At 32.2% G+C, this 19,284-nt stretch overlaps 1 protein-coding gene across 1 annotated transcript in view; it reads right to left on the bottom strand.

Annotated features, from left to right (window-relative positions):
• Positions 1–19,284, bottom strand: part of LOC126746864 (transcription elongation regulator 1) — a 114,474-nt gene that overhangs the window by 56,978 nt on the left and 38,212 nt on the right. Inside the window, exons 7-8 of the mRNA XM_050455254.1 lie at positions 14,453–14,638; positions 14,042–14,393 (exon numbers count right to left, since the gene is read on the bottom strand). Of these exons, the coding sequence (XP_050311211.1) occupies positions 14,042–14,393; positions 14,453–14,638 (538 nt within the window). The remainder of the gene's footprint in view (positions 1–14,041; positions 14,394–14,452; positions 14,639–19,284) is intronic.

The raw sequence follows: 19,284 nt of genomic DNA, 5'->3' as shown, positions 1-19,284 counted from the left end.
TCATAATCACAAATAGATAGATATATGTAAATGTGTTTAGTTTGTGAGACAATGGCTCCTTTAGGCAAAATTAATCAGTGTGCGTATCGTGGGTGGAAGAAAATGTAAAAACAATGTTCTCAGTTTTTTAAGATAGAAATATTTTTAATTAATAAAAGTTTTGCAAAATCAAATAATGTATCTTCTCTAATAAACCCATCAGAGAATTTTTCAAATTTATGTCAAAACACAATAAAATCCTTTAAAAATTAATAAAATATTACTAGATAAAATAAATATAAATAAACCAAACCTATGTCCACAGCATATTGATAAATTTTTGCATTTATTAATTAAGACTTTGATTTATAACAACCTAAAATGGAAATCTCAAAATCTTATTAGAAAATCTTTAAAAAAATCTAATTATAAACCTCACAGAAAATTATCTATTTTATCTACAAAAATCAATCCGAACTCTTAAAGATATTGTCTCTTCATGTCTATAAGAGCCATTTTCTCTTTTTCTTTTTTTTACTTTAAGAAAATTTTAAATCAATATATTATGTTTATGGTCTTTAGTATTTTAAGTATTTTCAATAATTGTTTTCATGATGAAATTCATTCATGAAAAAGATAAATATAAAGCCTAAAAAGCCTTTAAAGTTATTGAGAAACTGGTTATAGTACGAATGGTAGCTTTCCTAATTAAAAAAAATAACATATTAAATGAATGTCGAGTAATGTTTTCATTCCTGGAGAGATTATATTTGAGCTTAAAGAAGGTCACTTTGCTGCAGCGGTATTCTGCGACTTCTCTAAAGACTTTGACTGTGTCAACCATGGAATACTGCTTGGTAAGCTTTCTAGATATGGGTTTAGGGGAGTTGCTCTAGAATGGTTAAAATTTTGTTTTGTTAGACAGAAAAAAGTTTGTTTGGCCAAATGGCAGTTTGTCTGAACTTTGTGTAGTAAGCAGGGTTCGTTTCTCGGTCCTATTTTATTTCTTTTGTATATAAATGACCTGGCGTCTCTCCAGATAAGAGGATTCTTCACTATTTTTGCAGATGACACCACTATCTTATGGGCAGACAATAATAAAAGCACATTAACAAGAACAATTTCTAAAGATTTATTAATGATTAAACAGTGGTTTGATGCTAATTTGTTGTCTTTAAACATAGACAAGATAAGACTAAATTGTTAAGTTTTTATGTTCAGAGCAGTTCATGATTCACAACAAAAAATTGGAAGTGAATAATTTTAACAGATTCTTGGAATTGTTATCGATCATAAACCTAAGTTTTATGGAGATATGTCAGGAGGCAAAAACTGAGATTGATATCTGCAAAAACGATCCATTTTTTTTTTTGTTGAAAGTTGGAACTTACTTTCATACAAAAATACCTACAGTATGGAATAACATTTTGGAGTTGCATTAGTAAACGGCTTTTTGACTCGATGTTTGTTTTTAAAAAACGAGCCATTAAATATATGTGTCATAAATCTCCACAGGACATGCAGACCCCTATTTAAAGATACTTTCCATGTGTTGCTTGTTTATTGTTGAGTCTGCTTGGCTAATATATAAAAAATATAAATTGTATCTTCAAAATAATGCCTCCTTAAAACATTATAATATCAGAAAAGAATACAATATTCCAATGCCCATCCCGAAAAGTGAACTAAGAATTCTCTTATTTACTTGAGCATAAAATTTTTTAATCATTTTCCAAATGTCATAAAAGTCTCTAAAAGTTCTCCTCGCTTTAAAAAGTCCTTAACGAAACTTCTTAAAAGCAAGTATTTTTATAGCATTAGAATTTTTTGAAGATAGTTAGGAATAGGCCAATAGTATATAATTAGTTTTTAGTAAAGATGTAAAGGTTAGAATTTGTGATGTTACTCTAAAAAAATTTTAAGTCGTCTTGCTTTGAAATTGAAAATACATTTTGTGTTTATACTAGTATGTTGAACCCACTATTGTGTATTGTTTTTAAATTATGTGTTAGTAATATGTCGATTAATGTGCCTATTTTATATCATAGAAGTACCATGTCAACAAGTAGGTACCATGTATTTATGAATAAAGTATGTTTTGAATTTTTTGAAATTCGAAATTGTATTTAAAAGAGAGAGAGGTATATAATATTTAATACGGATGATTCCAACTACTCACTAGAAATTACCTCGTTGAAAAAGTAATTAAAAGGGTTACTCAAAAGTGCAAGTGGCCAACATGGCGTCGACAAGAAGAAAAAAAGTTGATTATGACTCTCTAAAGAAGGAACGTCGTATTTAAAAGTTAAAGATGTTAACTTGTAAATGAGAGAAAGTGTTTACAGCAAAGTATAAATGATTTTATTTTATATTTTCAAATAACGCCAGAAAAAAATAAAAAACCATTTTGCCAAATTTCACGTTTTTCCTGAATATTAGGAAGTATTTGGTATTTTTCCATTTTTAGATTGCATTTATTCAATCATTGCATTTATATTGCGCAACTTTCGCCTAATTAAACCATTTACTGCTCATCCTTACTTTGGACATCCTGTATAATCGCGATGAGACCCTTCATACTGTTAAACAAAATACTTGTTTTTTTTCTTATTAACTTTTTCTAGTTTTAAGAATTAGTAATTAAGTGTTTGCCTGTATTGCAAATTAAAATGTGGCCTATTTTCTATATTTTATAGTATTGTTACACCCTTATTCAAAACCTTTTAAATTTTGCGATTTTATTTTTATATTAATTTCAGTTGAAGGTATCTATTTTTCAATATTTTTGTCCAAAAAAAGTGTACTTCACAGATCTCACTACCCTACACAGTTTTTGAGATATTGGCTAGTTTCACAAACCCGTATTGTCAAAAATCACATTACGGGCTACTTTTTGAAAAAATTATGGACTCTAAAAAACTATAGTACCGTACATAGATATTAAATCTTTAATTATTGAATTTACTTTTTATATTTACGTGAAACCTACCTATATCATCACCTTTATTTAATATTTTTGTTAATTTTCTAATTAATAAATAAAAGCTTATTGAATTTTTGTTTTGTTTTTATTTATTTATTTTTGTCCCAAAAAAGGATTTTGGTAAGTAATTATTTGTTCATAAAATTTAAGTTGTAAGAGATAGCAACTTCCAATACATTACTTGACCACCACATTTATCTAGTTATTTATGCGAGATCACAGCGCATTTAAATATCGGCAATAACAAAATAAATAAAAGCGCTGTTATCATCATCGCCCTTGTCTTAAAAAAATAACAAAACGACCGGGCGCCCAAAGATTCCCGCGTCGTTTAACTGCAAATGGTCACTATAGCGCCGACAAATAAAAAACAAAACAAGTTGATGATGGCTCTTTAAAGACAGAACGTCGTATTTTAAATTTAAAGGTGTCATCGTATAGGCCAAAAAAAGTGGTCACAATAAATTATTCATTTAATAAAAACTTTTGTCATATATTTTGAAATAACGCCAGAAAAAAAAATAAAATGATTTTGCCAAATTTCAGTTTTTTGCAAAATTTAGGAAGTATTTAGATTTTATTATAAAAGGACACTATATTGCTTAACTTTCCTCTAATTATACCACCTCTATTGACGTCCTGTATAACCGTGATGCGGGGTCTTTAAACAAAATGTTTTTTTTTGTTACTAGGTATCTTTTTATAGTTTTAAGTATAGTTGTAACAACTGGTAATTGAGAATTTTCCCGTGTCGCTTAAAACTTAAAATGTGGCCTATTTTCTATTTCTATTAACATCCTCACTCACAACCCCTTACTTTACAGATATCACTACGCTGCACAATTTTTCAGATATTGAATCACATGACAAAATGGGTTACTTTTTACAAAAAATTATTGATCAAGAAGTTATATTACCATCGGTATTAAGTCTTATGAATTATTTCAATTATTCTTTATAATATTTACGTGAAACCTACTTATATCTTAAAATTTGTTCCACATATTTTTTGTATATTAGTTTTTAGTTAATTAAGTGCAACGGGCTTTTTATTTAAAAACTTGACCCTCTTAAACACAAAATGGAGGAAACATAATGTTTGTTGGAATTATAACTTGTATTAAACTTTGTTGGTAATTTTGTAAAAATAGCTTTTTATATATATTTTTGTATTAATTTTTGTCTCAAAAACATATTTTGGTAAGTAATTATTTGTTTTTAAAACTTAACTTTTAAGAAATCAATATGCCTCCACCCTTAAGTATATCACTTATCACTTGACCCCCACATAAATGACACCGTGCTGTATGTTCAAAAAAAATAAAAAAACATGGTTGGTAGCATCATCCCATATCTTAAAAAAATATCCAACACGGTTGCGTAACCGGAGATTCCAGCGTCGTTGAAAACCTGACTCAAAGAAGCCAAAAGCCAAGTCCACGCAGCTAAAATAAATCGTTCCTAGATTTGACGCTTCGCGGCAGCACCACACGGTGCACGAAACTGAACGGCAATCCGATAGTCGACTGGGTACACTTTTTAACACAGGATTGCGTATCTTCCCAAATATTCAATCAACGATTTTAGTCCTTTTCCAGTGACTTCTGGGGTTCCTCAGGGTTCCCATCTTGCCCCTTTTTTATTTAATCTTTTTATTAATGATGTTGTTCATTGTTTTGATTATTGTAATGTGTTACTTTTTGCTGATGATGTTAAGATTTATAGAATTATAGACAGTAACTTGGCACATCATGAACTTTGTTCTGATCTTCACAAATTTGAATTATGGTGCAATAGAATGGTTCCAAATGCTAAAAAAATGCAAATATATTCAATTTACCAGGAGTTTTAGTCCACCAGTACCATCTAATGGGTTCACTTATTGAGAAGGTATCAGAGATACGTGATCTTGGGGTGCTTTTTTATTGCAGACTAACTTTTTCAAAAAATATTGAAAACCTGTGTAATAAGGCTTACAAAATGTTAGGTTTTATTAAGAGGGACACTCATGATTTCAGCAGTATTGATTCCATGAAACTTCAAGACTTCCAAAGTCAACTTGAGTCGAATTCATGTGTATGGTCACCTTATTATGCTAAATATATTATGTGTCTAGAAAAAGTTAAACGTAAATTCATGAGATACATTGCTTACAAGCTTAATATTTCTTGTATTGATATTAATTACAGTGAAATGTATAGATTGCTGAACATTGAAAAGTTGGAGACTCGACGTAAAAACTGCGATATTGTCACAACACACAAGTTTCTTAACAATGTAATAAAGTCTCTTGAATTGTTGTGTCAGCTTAACTAAATGTTCCTCCTACTAAAGTCTGCCCAACAAATCTGTAGCTAAGCGGTGTCGGTGCGGGGAACGTCGTTGTAGACTAGACACGCCTCATTTCATTCATGAAATGGCCAGTGACGTGCGAAATTTTATAAACCGATTACACAGATTTGAATGTATTAAATATTAAAAAAATATGGTTTGGTTTTAATTTTAAAATAGGTATTTGTAGGTAAGATATTAAAATGGAAATTAAGGTCGTCTAAAATATTTTATTTGTAAATATGTAATAAAAAAATGCTTTAGATATGATATAGGTACATATGGTTCGTATATTTTCGTAACCCACCTCGATTACGCCTGACAGACAAGGTTAGGGAAGTTTGAGATAAAAGAAAAGTAAAGAAAACACAAAATTTGTAATAATCTACTTAGTTTATTCACTTAAAATAAAAGTGCCGTACTCGATGCCTGGCTATCGCGAGGAAAAGAGCATGGCAGATAATCCGAATTATGCTGTTTAAACATTGAATTTACTACATAATATGTATAATTTAAATTATTATTTAAATAAGTATAATCAATTTGTACCTGTTGAAGATATATTGCTAACCACTCCGGTAACAGTCTCATTCTGCATTTTTTAAACGTTAGGTCATTGTCTATCCAAGTTTCATCTAAATAGACAATATTTCGACCTTCGGCTCGGTGTTTTTTTATTTCCTTAAAGATGTAATCGGTAAAACCTTAAAGTATCTAAGAAATCATGTTACCTTAAAGATAAAATATTGGGTCGCTTCATTAAAACTTTTCTTTTATTCTGACACTTTCGCCAATAAAAGCCATTTTTCTTTAATAAGTTTCTAAGAGTTTCTCGGCCATAAGGAAAACTTTCTTCTGGCAATTTTTGCAACAGCTTTCTGGTAGTGGGCACAACTTTAAACTCCATATAAAATCGACTTATTAGGTGTCTAACTATTTGAAAATGAAAGTTGTCGTCTTGTTCCATCTTCGTCATTCGCGGCTTTTTTTGCTGGGACTAGAAAACATTTTGTTGGGGTCCGTCCGCATTCTTTCTTCATCTTCTTTGTGAATTTTTTTCACCATTGAAATGCTTACGCCAATATGTTGAGATACTCTTTCAAGTTTGCGCTTTACTGGTAGATTAACGAAGTTATTAGTAGCTTCTTCATCGCAAACCGTAAAAATTTGTACAAGAAGTATATAATCCTGATATTCGATTTTTTTTAGTCGTCGTTCCGATTCATATTACTTATATTTATAGACATTTTATATTCAAAATAACCAACATTAACTTTAAATCTTTTTTGTTTGTAAAGCAATCGAACTTGGTTTTATTTCATTGAATATGATTTTTATTTATTACAACATTAGGTACATAATTTCTGAAATTTAGTGTCGCATAAATTATGATTTTATTTTAATGTTTTTTTTTTTCATAACTGTGCTTAGGCTTTATAATTCTCTTATTATCATTTTACTTACCTATAAACATTCGCAATCACTTCTCTTGCCTGGCTATGAATTGCCTTTGTATGAATAAAGTTATTTATTTTAACGTAAATAACATAAAAACTATTGAAAATTATGAACTTTAACAACAAAGAAACAAAAAACACAAAACAACAACAAAACAGCAAATACACTAAACTATGCTACACTACTCAAAAGTCATAGGTCATAAATTAAGTAGGTACCTAAAAATACAACAATAAAAACAGTTTAATAGCTCAAAAGTATTAACATACGCCGTCGCCACTGAATCCGCAAGAAATCGATATTATTCCGAAAATTACACAAAACCTGGTACGATGCGATCCAATAAGATAGAGAAAGACAGAGAGCTGCATAAAAATAATAAATTAATGACCGCGATGTCATCAACCAATCACCTGTCCCCAAACAGCGAGATGCTTCCAAGAAAGTTGCCACGGCGTTGCCGGCTTTGTAAATTTTGACGGTTGTAAAAATTGTTAATTGTTTTTTTTTTTTTGATGGAACTTTGGGTATTTTTCTAAATACCCATACAAGGTAAAACTAATAATTTTTAAATTGTAGGTATTTGGTAGTACCTTTTTGAGCTTCTTAAATTTGTCTTGATATTGTTACGAGCTTCATTTTTGTTAGGTTTGTGTTGTTTTTATTTGCATTACATTTATTTTGGTTATTTACAAACATTTTCAGAATGAATAGTATCCAAAATGCGACATGTTGATAAATCCCGACTTTTACCGAACCGGTAACGATGGGTACACGGAATACATATTTGGCGACGTGTTGACTTTAGAAGTGGAATTCAACACTAGAATTCGACATGTTGAAAGCGACAGAACACGGAATCCGCGTACAGATTTTTTTCATTGTTCTCTGAGTTCACTTCAACGAATTTTAAAATCTGCTTAAGTGCAATATAATTTTATATCTTGACTTTGCTTAAAGTGTGTCTTCTTTTCTATTGTAGTTACTCTGTTTTAAAACATTTAAACCAACCACCTGTTGTATATTATTTATGCTAGATATTTAATGATAGTAATAATACTTCAAGTGCTTTATTGCGATATAAAATCTTATTTTATTGAATATTTTATATACTACATTTATTTTGTAAATTGGTTAATTATCGTAATATACTGAATTGAGTTGAAAATATTGACTGTAAAATGCAATAGTCAAATTAAATAACACCTTACAATTTGAGCCATTTAAACGAGTTATTGCACCTACATTACACGCAATCGTATGTGAAAAGGGAGTTAAACTTAAAACATTGAAAGGCTAGAATTAGCATTGCCATGGGACTATGGGCCGTTTCTTTGCTTGCAACATCTGAGGCAATGATGCCAAATGCTTATGTAGAAATGGCAGAAAAAAACCCATTTTATGATATCATAAAATTTGTCACCTATTTTGACAGGCGCAAAATAATACTATTCCTCTTTAATAAAATATGAAGCATTTTTTTTCTTAAAATATGATAACATACTCTATAAAGAAGTCAACATTCAAAGTTAAATGAATGTAGATAATATCCCTATTTTATAGAAAAAGGCAATAACATCCTAACGCCGCTCGATCGCATTGTTGATTCCACCGACACAAGTAATCTTTACCAGTGACGTCGTCAAAAAATATTTACATGATAAATAAACTCCTGGACAAAATTATCGCACCACTGATTATTTTGTCAAGAAAATTAAAAAAAAATAAATATCAGTTAAAACAGTTATATACCTTTTCTCATACAAAAAGCAGAACTAGACAAAAACTATAAGGATATGGATATGGTAAGGATATGGATGGTAATTGTATCCTTTGCCTACTGATGGCTGGTACAGGCTGTTCCATCAGCGTGGTAGGTGTGTTTAACCTGATCCTGTTTATTTTTTCCATGGCTGTGTTATATTTTTTACGACTTTCTTGAAACCAGTTTTCGGTGAAGTATTGATCAGTGTGTAGTGCTTCATGGATCATTATTTCCTCATTTAGTTCTTCGATAGCTTCCCATTTGCCCTTGAGGTCTTCCTGCATTTGTATACAGCCGAGTGCCGTAATATGTCCCATCGTTTCATCATTTATTGCCTCGATGGTTTCTGTAAAATATTCAATTTTATGATGCTGCTTCTTTAGTCTAAGAAGCTGCTCTTTTTCGGGTTCACCGAATTGCCATTCTGTTAACATTTTTCTGTAAGCTTCGTATTTTACTTTTATTTGATCTTTATAATTTGTTGTAAAATACGGCATTGTTGTTTCTGATGTTGATTTTCAAAGCTAAGCATTTTGCTGTGATTTCTGATGATTGTTTGCCATATATCATGAAGCTTTTCTAACCGATCAGTAACGTTTTTGGCGGTCTTTCTTAATGCGCTATCTTTTTTGAAGTTTGATGCTGCTTGAACAATGCTTTTTCCTAATTCTTCTTAAGCAAGGGCAAGTTTGTTCATCTCCTCAATCGCTGTCGTCATATTGCAGCCGATTTCCAGTACTTAAAACCACCGAAATTTGGGCTGTTATCGTTTTGATGAGAGCCTTTATTGCTTGCCACTAGTTGTAATGCGTTCAATTTAAGCAGAAATCAATGACTATACTCGCTAGCGTTAACTGGCTTGAATATGTTCACTTGATTCCGATACAATATTTTTTCGCCAGCGTTAACTAGGCTGAAAAGATACTGTACTTAGTGGTGTATGGTTTTATAGGACCAACTCAATGTTTACTTCCGCCAGCGTTAACGAGCATAGAAATAACCATAGAAATTGTATTAATCTTCCTCGCCAGCGTTACCTGGACAACTAGAAAGATATGTAATCCTCAGTTAACTAATGATCATACAATTTACTACCGCTCGATATCAGTACCCTAATCTTCGCCAAATAATTCTTTACACCTGGCCTCTAGTCTTCTTATGAATGCTGCTGATTCTTCGGTTTTTGTGAACTCCCGTTTTGTTTTCGGTCTCACTAACTGCGGGTTCGCCGTACGTGGACTATCTGGCACGGCGGCACCTTCCCGTTGAAATTGGTTGGTCTTCGTGAATTCAAATGATCATGGTCGATCTCAATTGTCGATGTCACTGGTAGACCGGATTTGTGTAGTTGGACGTTTATGGAGTCTGAACAGATTCAAATCAATTGCTTCCGCTTTTCCTCACGCTTCTTCTGTCTTTGATTCTTGTTCAGTTTTCTCATGGCCATAGATTCCTGTTATCCACTGCTATCTTCTCGAATGTATTTCTTGATGTTACCCTACTCAGTTCAGGCAAACAATACACCCTGGTTAGCTGGATTTTTTGCTCGAAGGACCAATGTTAATACTGGTGTCTTGCACCTTGATTGATTTGTTGCTAGTACGTCACTGGCAGCATGGTGACGAGTACTGCGGGTTGTCTTATTGTTGATGGCGTGGTTTTGCAGGATGTTAAATGAGACACAACGTGATCGTTAATGCTAATTGAGGCGTTTAGAATAAAAGGGGTATAAGTACAATTTTAACGAAATCTAAGATAAGTACTTAGATTACTACCTGTTCACATTTGTTTGGTACAAAAGAGATACAAGTGATTTTCAAACTTGTGCCGCCGTCTATTAGTGAGTAGAAATACTATGTATCTAAAAGCGAAACTTTGTTCAAAATAAAAGGGGTGCAAGTGCACTTGTACCCATTTTATTCCAACTTAAACCACTCAGGTGAAATAATAACTCTGTGTTTAAACCAATAACGTCGAATGTTTAAAAACTATATTGTGTGTTTTTTATGGTTTCTACCTGGTGTTGTTATATTTTATGTACAAAAACGTTTGAGTGCATGAGGATCAAGTGCTGCCTTTCTAAATTACATTAAAAAAGCATGGAAAACGAAATTTCACAAGGTAAACAAACTTTTAGGTTAGGTTTTTTTTTAACCGGTAATACTTTAAAATAACTGCTTTTTTCGCAGACCTGTGGCTTTTATAGTTTATGTATATATAACGTAACGTATTTTGGTTAATTTTTTAGACGAACTTTCCGATCCATTTGCCACCGATGAAGACAGCGATTACATACCTGAAAGTGATACTTCCAATGATGATGTTGATTTAGCAGAAAGATACACTCAAGTAACAGGTAAATAAACTATTTTGCTTAAAATAGGTACTTAATTTTTGCTCATATATGTTTTTAAATTTATTAATGTGTAATAAAATAATGATTTTTATTTTCAGATAACAGTGCAGTGTTTTCTGATTTAGATAGTGACGCCTCCAATAAAGATGTAGCTGGACCCAGTGACGCTCTTCAAAGAAAGAAATTAAGTAGAAAAAGGAAGCGGAATGAAAGTGCCTGGAATATTAAGGTAAAAAAACGCTTAGAAATTCAGGAAAAGCGTATATTGGTCATAAAAATAAGCCACATATCCAACGTAGTGTTAAGCCCTATGAACACACTTGCAGATACAAGTGTAGCATAAATATTTCTGAAGATGACAGACAAGAAAAACTTCAACAGTTTTATGCATTGGCCGATTACAATCTACAAAATGGTTTTATTTCTTCATGCATGAGGAAAAAAGACGTTCAAAGAAAACGAAACAACGCCGCTACTAACAAGCAGTTTAGTACTGAAATATACCTTCGACATAAGCGAGTGTGTAAGATATTTTTTCTCAAAACCCTTGACATAAGTAACAAAAGGTTTACAACGGTTTGTGCAATAACGGATATAAATCGCATATGCGCCAAGGACAAGAGAGGTATAGGTCCTGGCAGAAAAATGGAACCTGCACGTCGAAAATTAGTAATGGAACATATCAAAATGTTTCCTAAGTACACATCCCATTACTCAAGGAAATCAAATTTAAACACCCGATATCTGGCATCAGACCTGAATTTAAAAAAAATGTATAGTTTGTACAAAGAGTATTGCATAGAGAGCAATGCTACTCCTGTGAAAGAATCTTATTACAGATACATATTTAATACAGAATTTAATTTCAGATTTCACCGCCCTAATTCCGACACGTGCAGTAGGTGTGATAGCTATGCAAATATTATTAAACATTCTAAAGACGAAATTAAGATCAAGGAGGTAAAAGTACAACAGGACCTTCATCATAGAAAAGCTGAGAAGGCATTGGCTGTGAAAAAGTCAGATATTCTGGAAAATAAAGATTCTGCTGACACATATGTGGTGTGCTTTGATCTCCAGCAAGCCCTACCCACTCCACTTATAACCACCTCAAAAGTTTTTTATCTTATGCAACTCTGGACTTATAACTTCTGTGTACATAACCTGGTAACTGGAAAATCGCATATGTATGTTTGGAACGAGACAGTTGCATCGAGAGGATCACAAGAAATTGGTTCATGTTTGATTTATTTTATCAATGAAGTTCTACCTCCAACTATCACTAAAATACTAGCTTATAGTGATTCCTGTGGTGGACAAAACAAAAATAAAAATATAGCAAAATTATTTATGTTCCTGGTAAAATCTACTAAAATTCAAGAGATTCATCACAAATTTTTGGAGCCCGGGCATACGTTTATGGAGTGTGACCAGGATTTTGGTATTATTGAAAAGGTTAAACGTAAAATACCGCAAATTTTTTATACCAGAACACTGGATAACCGTCATACAACAGTCCTCTAAAAAATTTACAGTCCATGAGATGAAAAGGCAAAACTTTTATAGTTTAAATTTAAACTTTAGAAATGCATTTTCTTTGCTAAACGAATGGACTATAAAAATAAAAGAAGCTAAGTGGAAGAACTTACAATCCTTATTGGAGTTTATTCCTCCAATATATCACGAATTCTATAATAATATTGAATATGAAGGAAAGGGCAAAGGAAAAAGTAAAAAACAGAAAAGTTCTGGTAGTAAGGCGACTATTCCAATAGAAAAAAAGAAGCCATTGGCGGAAAAGCCAGAAGAACAGTTACCAGAGACAAGTAAGGCAGATGACGATGAAGAAGATACCGAAGATGTAGACCTGTTATTATATTCAAATAATGAATAGTGTTTCATTTACGTGTTTGTTTTAAGAGATTTTTGATGTTTAAGTTGAATAAAGAGCATTCTAAATCACTTTTAGTAGTATAATTTTGTATCCAAAAACGTTTAGAATAAAATGGGTATAAGTACATTTTTCAAAATTTTTAAACATATATTATACATTTTGAAAAAACAAACTAAACCCAAAAAATAACTGCCATAGTAACAATTAGACCAACATAAAAGAGTTTTCTACCTTTTTTGCTGCCTTTTTAAACACCAATAGACTTTAAATACAATTTTCTCAAAATGCTTATTTTTGTACTTATACCCCTTTTATTCTAGCGGCCTCAATTTTATTAATTTCACCTTGCGTATTTATAGTAAATGCAATAGTCGATTCATCACTTTTAATTTACAATGGGTGACTTGGTTTTCGTAATAAATGTAGCTCAGGCGTAATAATGCAATAATGCTGACTGAAAGGTTCATTGATATTAATTTAGGTATTTTATATACTATGCGAAACAATATGTACAATATACGATTTTAATAAAATTTAAACTAATGGCGGTTAGACATTTATTCTCTACCATGGAACATGCTGCTCGTGAGGGTGGGAAAACTTTTTGCAGGAAAGTTTTCAAAATTTGATACGAGGAATGCCGAACACGATATTAAGAATTTATTGGTTTTCTTGAGTCTACTGTTTTATTTTTGTAACAAAATTGAAGTTATTGATGTTTTTTCCCTTGTATTGAATTAAGTTACTTACATCTCGTTTTGGTAAATAGAATATAATTTTTTTTGTTAATTAACAATGCATAGTTAACAATGCTTATTATTCTTTTTTTTTATCTTTATTAAAAAAAAACTGTTAAACCAGGACAGAAAATAAATACACTATTGCTGTTTCAAATATTAAATTATTAGTAACCTTAAGAGTACCTACAGGTAATTGTGATAACTGTAGTCGTGACGAAAGGGGGAAGAAGGCCATAAATACTGTAAAAAGCCCATTTCAAACTTGGTCTCGAGGCATTTTCAGTGGCGCACACTATCAATTAAAAAAATCTTGGATATTTTACCTTTTTATTTTCTACTTATCTGGTTGTTTATTTTCATATATTTTTAATATTTTAATTTATATTTAATTAATATTTTTTTGACCTATAAGAATTGTAAACTGACTAAATAATTTTTCTGTAAACATGTACCCTTTTTTTAATAAATTTGAACTATTTGTATTTGTCGCGACTCGATAATTTCCACTAAAATGTCACTAATCTCTAAACCTTACCAAGGTGTTCCGGGAACGGGCGTGCTGGACACCGGCCTGGACTTATCCTGCGCCTTTTTCTCCTTCTCCCGTTCGTCCTCCTCCTTTTTCCTCCTGATTTCCTCCTGTAAACGTTCCAAGGTCTCCTTCGCCTCCGCCTCTTTATCCTTTTGCAGCTGCTGCGCCGACACCACGGCATTCTCCTCCTTTTTCGGCGAATTCGCGGCACCGTTCGCCTCCTGATGCTGTGAACTAGATGTCTTACCTGAAGATGAGTCCGTAAGTCCGGCCAATATGGTCGATTTCAGTAGCATCGGTGGTTCTTCACCCGGCGGTTTTGTTGAAATGCCTTGGGCGGCCGCAAGTTTTGCATCTAATTAAAAAAAAAACCCCCGATAAATACAAAAATGACACAGATCGGACACAACTAACTTTCTAAATCCTTTAGGGCTTGAGGTTTGTCCCAAACGGATTCGCCCTTTTGTGCGTGATGATAGTACATACGTCCATCTGGGGCTTTGTGCTCGGTCCATTCTCTAGCCAGGGCTATAATGTTCGGATCTATTTTGGAGAGGATTTCTGCTTCGTTTATGGCCGGTAATGCACTAGGAATATTCGCTAAAAAATAATAGCACTTGGATATAGATAAGTTCTTTAATAAATACATAAGAATAAGTTTATAATGGCACTTTACATTTTTACATAAATCACCATATATACAGGAACGGAAAAGGAAATTTCGAACTCTGATTCTACTGGAGTTTCGTAGACTAAAGACTTTACATGTCCCCACAAGAAAAAATCGAGCGACGTTAAATCGGGTGACCTAGGAGGCCAAGAAACTGCTCCACCTTTGGCAATCCAACGGTGCCCAAACCGCTGAGCCAAATACTCGCGTACTTGTACAGCAAAGTGAGCCGGCGCTCCATCATGCTGATACCACATTTGCTGTCTAACGTTTAGTGGAACATTTTCTAGCAGTTCAGAGAGAACTTCCTCCAAGAAATACAGGTAAATAGGTGCTGTTAACCGTTCCGGTAGAAGGTATGGCCCAATTAAATGATCATCAACAATGCCTGCCCATACGTTGACAGACCAACGATTCTGATGTTAAAAAAAAATCACTATTTATACTTAACAATAAAGTAAATAATTTTCAGTTTATGACAATAATTTTGGTATCCGGTCAAGCACAAGAACCCCCCATAGGTCACTAGGAGAATAGCACTAATAATTCATTATTATTTATAAATTGGACTGACAGAGAACGCACAGATCTAGCCACAAATAGTCAGATAATTTCAACATTTTCTCACATTTTCATTAAATTGTACGTTGCTCTTGCAAAAGTTTATTTTTAATGTGTTTTGAAAATGTAGATAGTGCTAAAGTTTTTTTTTTCAATTGGAATATTGTTCCATATTTGAAGTGCAACCAAAGCAAAGGATTTTTGGAAATTTGCAGAACGGTGTTGCGGTACAAGAAAATTGCCAGTATAGCGAGTTTGGTGATAGTGATCTCTAGATATGAAAAGTTGATATAAATATGGCGGTTGCTTGGATTTTAAAACTCTATAAATAAAATTGGTTAAATGTAGCGTACGTCGATTAGCCATAGATAATATTGAGTGTTTATTTAAGTGTGGAGTAATATGATCTCTATACAAAATATTATATGAAAATCGCAAACACGAATTTTGCAACTTCTGAATAGATTTAGAAATTCTGTTAGTCAAAGAGCTGTGATAAATGATGTCACCATAATCCAACAAAGATAAAACAATTCTTTTTTATATGCGTTTCGAAAGTTAATCTTGTGTCAAGGTAAACACCTAAATTCTTGACTTCTGTGACAACAGGCAACCTTTCATTATCTATCATAATATTTAAATATTGATTAATATTTGCTATTCTGGCTTTGTTCTCTCCCAACAATATTACACATGATTTTGCAGCATTTAGCTTAAGATTATGATTATTTGCAAAACTTCGAATTTTTTTTAGGTCATCATTAAAATTCTTCTGAAAATGCTGCAATAGATCTTGATTAAATGAAATGTACGGTTGGGAATCATCACCAAACTGTTGTATTTTAGAATTTATAACCTCTTTGTTCATATCTGCAACGTATAATGAAAACAATAATGGCCCTAATATCGAGCCCTGTGGGACGCCCGTTGTCACCGGTATGTAATCAGATTTAATTTTGTTGGGCCCATTATAAAGAAGTGTACTCTGAACACGCCCGACTAGATAAGATTCAAAGAATTTTACAGCTTCCTGAGAAAAACCAAAATGGTGAAGCTTAGCCAACAACATCCGGTAACACAGTGTGTCAAAGGCCTTACTGAAGTCTAATAGGCAGAGGCACGTGATTTCTTTCCGATCCTGATCAAGCCTTACATCATTCACCAAGTTAATTAGGCAGGTACTAGTGCTTAAATTTTTTCTAAATCCAGATTGGCTAGGCGGAATTATTTCTTTAGATTCGACAAATGAAACAATCTGTTGATAAATGTGCTTTTCCAAAATTTTTGATATAGCCGGCAAAATACTTATGGGTCGAAGATCTTTAAAGTCTCCTGGATTTGAAACTTTTGGTAATGGTAAAATAATAGATTTTTTCCATAAGTCCGGATAACTATTTTCTAGATTACGAGTATTAATAATATTTATTAAAGCATATTTACAATAAGGAAAGCATAATTTAATATCTCTTATTGATATCTCGTCTTCGCCTGTGGCATTAGTGCTAATAGAATTTAAAATTTGGATTAATGCTTCTTCGTCTATCAGACCAAACCTTAACTCCTCGGTAAATGATTGATGCCTATTTTGTTTATAAAAATTAACCTTTTCATCTGAGGTAGTATATGTACTTGAATTAGAATTTACAAAATAATTATTTATTGCAGATGGATCTGGAAATAGCTGAAAAATGTCATTGGTATTTTTAGTTTTGGTCAGATTTAACTTTTCAGCAGATTTCCAAAAATCCCTTCCAGACTTTGTAGAAAGAGATTGAAAGTAAGCTATTTTCTCACGGGCTATGGCATGTTTAGTCGTATTTCGAAGTTCCCTATAGTATTGCAGTTTGGCGTCGGTTCCATGCTGTAGATATTTCTTGTGGGCCTTATCTCTTAATTTCATTAGCAACTTAATGTTATTCGTAATCCACGGTGTATATGGCCTATCCTGGATTTTTTTTTTGTTTCAAGGGAGCATGCTTGTTAAGTAAAAACATGATAAACGAATTAAAAATGTTTAATTTATTATTAATATTAGTTATATAATAAATAATATCCCAATTTAGTGTTCGAGCGTCCCTCTCAAAGTCACCCACTGTAATATCGTTATAATTTCTAAAGGAAACAAATTTTTGAAATGGCTTGTTTGAAATCAAATTAAAGCATGCAAAAGTTAAACAGTGATCAGATACACTTTCTGAAATAGGCACCACCTCACAACTTTCAGGGATGAATGTTTTACTTGTTATAATTAGATCTAATAAACTCGAGTTATCTCCAGTGTGACTAAACCGAGTAGGGTTTTTAACATATTGCTCCAAGTCATAATTTTGAAGCAATTTGATAAAATCATTTTTTGGTTTAGTTTGGTTTAGAAAATTAATGTTATAGTCTCCGACAAAAATTGGATAGTCACAAAAGGGTACGGTAAGACTTAAAATGTCCTCAAAGCTGTCTAAAAAGTTATTAATGTTTGCAGATGGTGGTTTGTATATTGTGGTGAAAATAACAGATTTTTTACCTATATTAATTTTTATGCTTAAATATTCACATGATTCTGAATTAACTTGAAATTGAAGTATTTCATATTTTAAATGACTTTTTAGGTAAACACCTACTCCTCCACCCCTGCCAACTCTATCCTTTCTAACAAATTTGTAGCCATTAAGTTTAAACGAGGTTTCGTCATGGGAAGGTGTCAGCCAAGTCTCAGTTATTCCTAATATCTCAAACTGATGTTGATGTACATAGTGTGAGAATTCATCGAATCCTGTATTAAGAGAGCGTACATTCAAATGCGAAATTTTAAATAGATTTTGACCAGACCTAGCGCGCGACCCCATGTCATCCATTATCATTTAAAATATAATTCCCCCAATAACCACCAGCCGGAGCCCCTATACTGGACCAAAATAGATGCCTTTTATTATTTATACTTAACATTAAAATATAAACTAAAAACCCACAATCAAAATTTACAGGTGATTTTTTTATCACAGTTATAAAATGATGTATATCATGCATTTATACTAATATGCCTTTAAAGAAGTTGATCCACTAATTAAAAAAAAAATGATATGCTGAATAAAAAGCTCATTATAGTATTATCTCAAAATATAGTTTAATATAAAAAAAAAATAAATTTACCCACAGAAAGGGAATATGTGGCATTAGCGCAAAATCATAAGATATAGGTACAGTCTTATTAAAAAAATAATAATAAAAAAATACATGTTAGATACACAATATGTAATACCCACTTCCCAAAGCCAGCCACAAATCATACACTAAATATATGTACATATTACTTACACTTAATTTTCTAAATTTCTAGATTTCTTAAATTTCTAAAAACTTACTTTAATAGATTTTATTAAAAAAAATATATATATATATATATATATGCATATGTAGGTTTATATATTGTGTACATACGCCAGATATGCTGTGTAGAAATGAAGGGCTACTTAATTTTTCTTCCCTTCCAAATAAGTCTTCAAGTTTTTTTCTTAGCCAATACAAAAGGAAGGAACCCATTTATTTATACGTAAATCTAGGCTGCAATTTTGATTCTTTAACTAAATAATAATTATTATTCGGAGTCACTAACCTGTCTGTCAGTTTGTGTATTGGAGGGCAGCTTACCGATTACGTCATTTAGTTTATCCATTGATGTAATAACCAACTTAGCACCCTCATTTAACACATACACGCGACCCCCCATAGTGTAACACGAACTTGGGAAGTATTTTTTGCACTCTTTAAAAATTTGTAAATTATCGACGGTAAGTAATTCAGACAGAAAAACTCCCGAACATTTTAGGCGTCTTTTATTATTAAAAATGTTATCGCGTAGCCACCGACAACATACTGAGACTACTACAGGTCGAGGTTTTGTTGACACGGATGGTTTTTTTACGCCTAAGCGGTGACAATAGTTTAAATCACTTTTACGAATGTTTACTCCAATTTTTTGGCTGATAGTGCTGCCAACCTCCTGATATATGTCCTGGTTTGC

The sequence above is a fragment of the Anthonomus grandis genome, chromosome 18 (assembly GCF_022605725.1).
Source record: "Anthonomus grandis grandis chromosome 18, icAntGran1.3, whole genome shotgun sequence".
Taxonomy (NCBI): Eukaryota; Metazoa; Arthropoda; class Insecta; order Coleoptera; family Curculionidae; genus Anthonomus; species Anthonomus grandis.
This window is presented reverse-complemented; position numbering and strand designations above follow the sequence as displayed.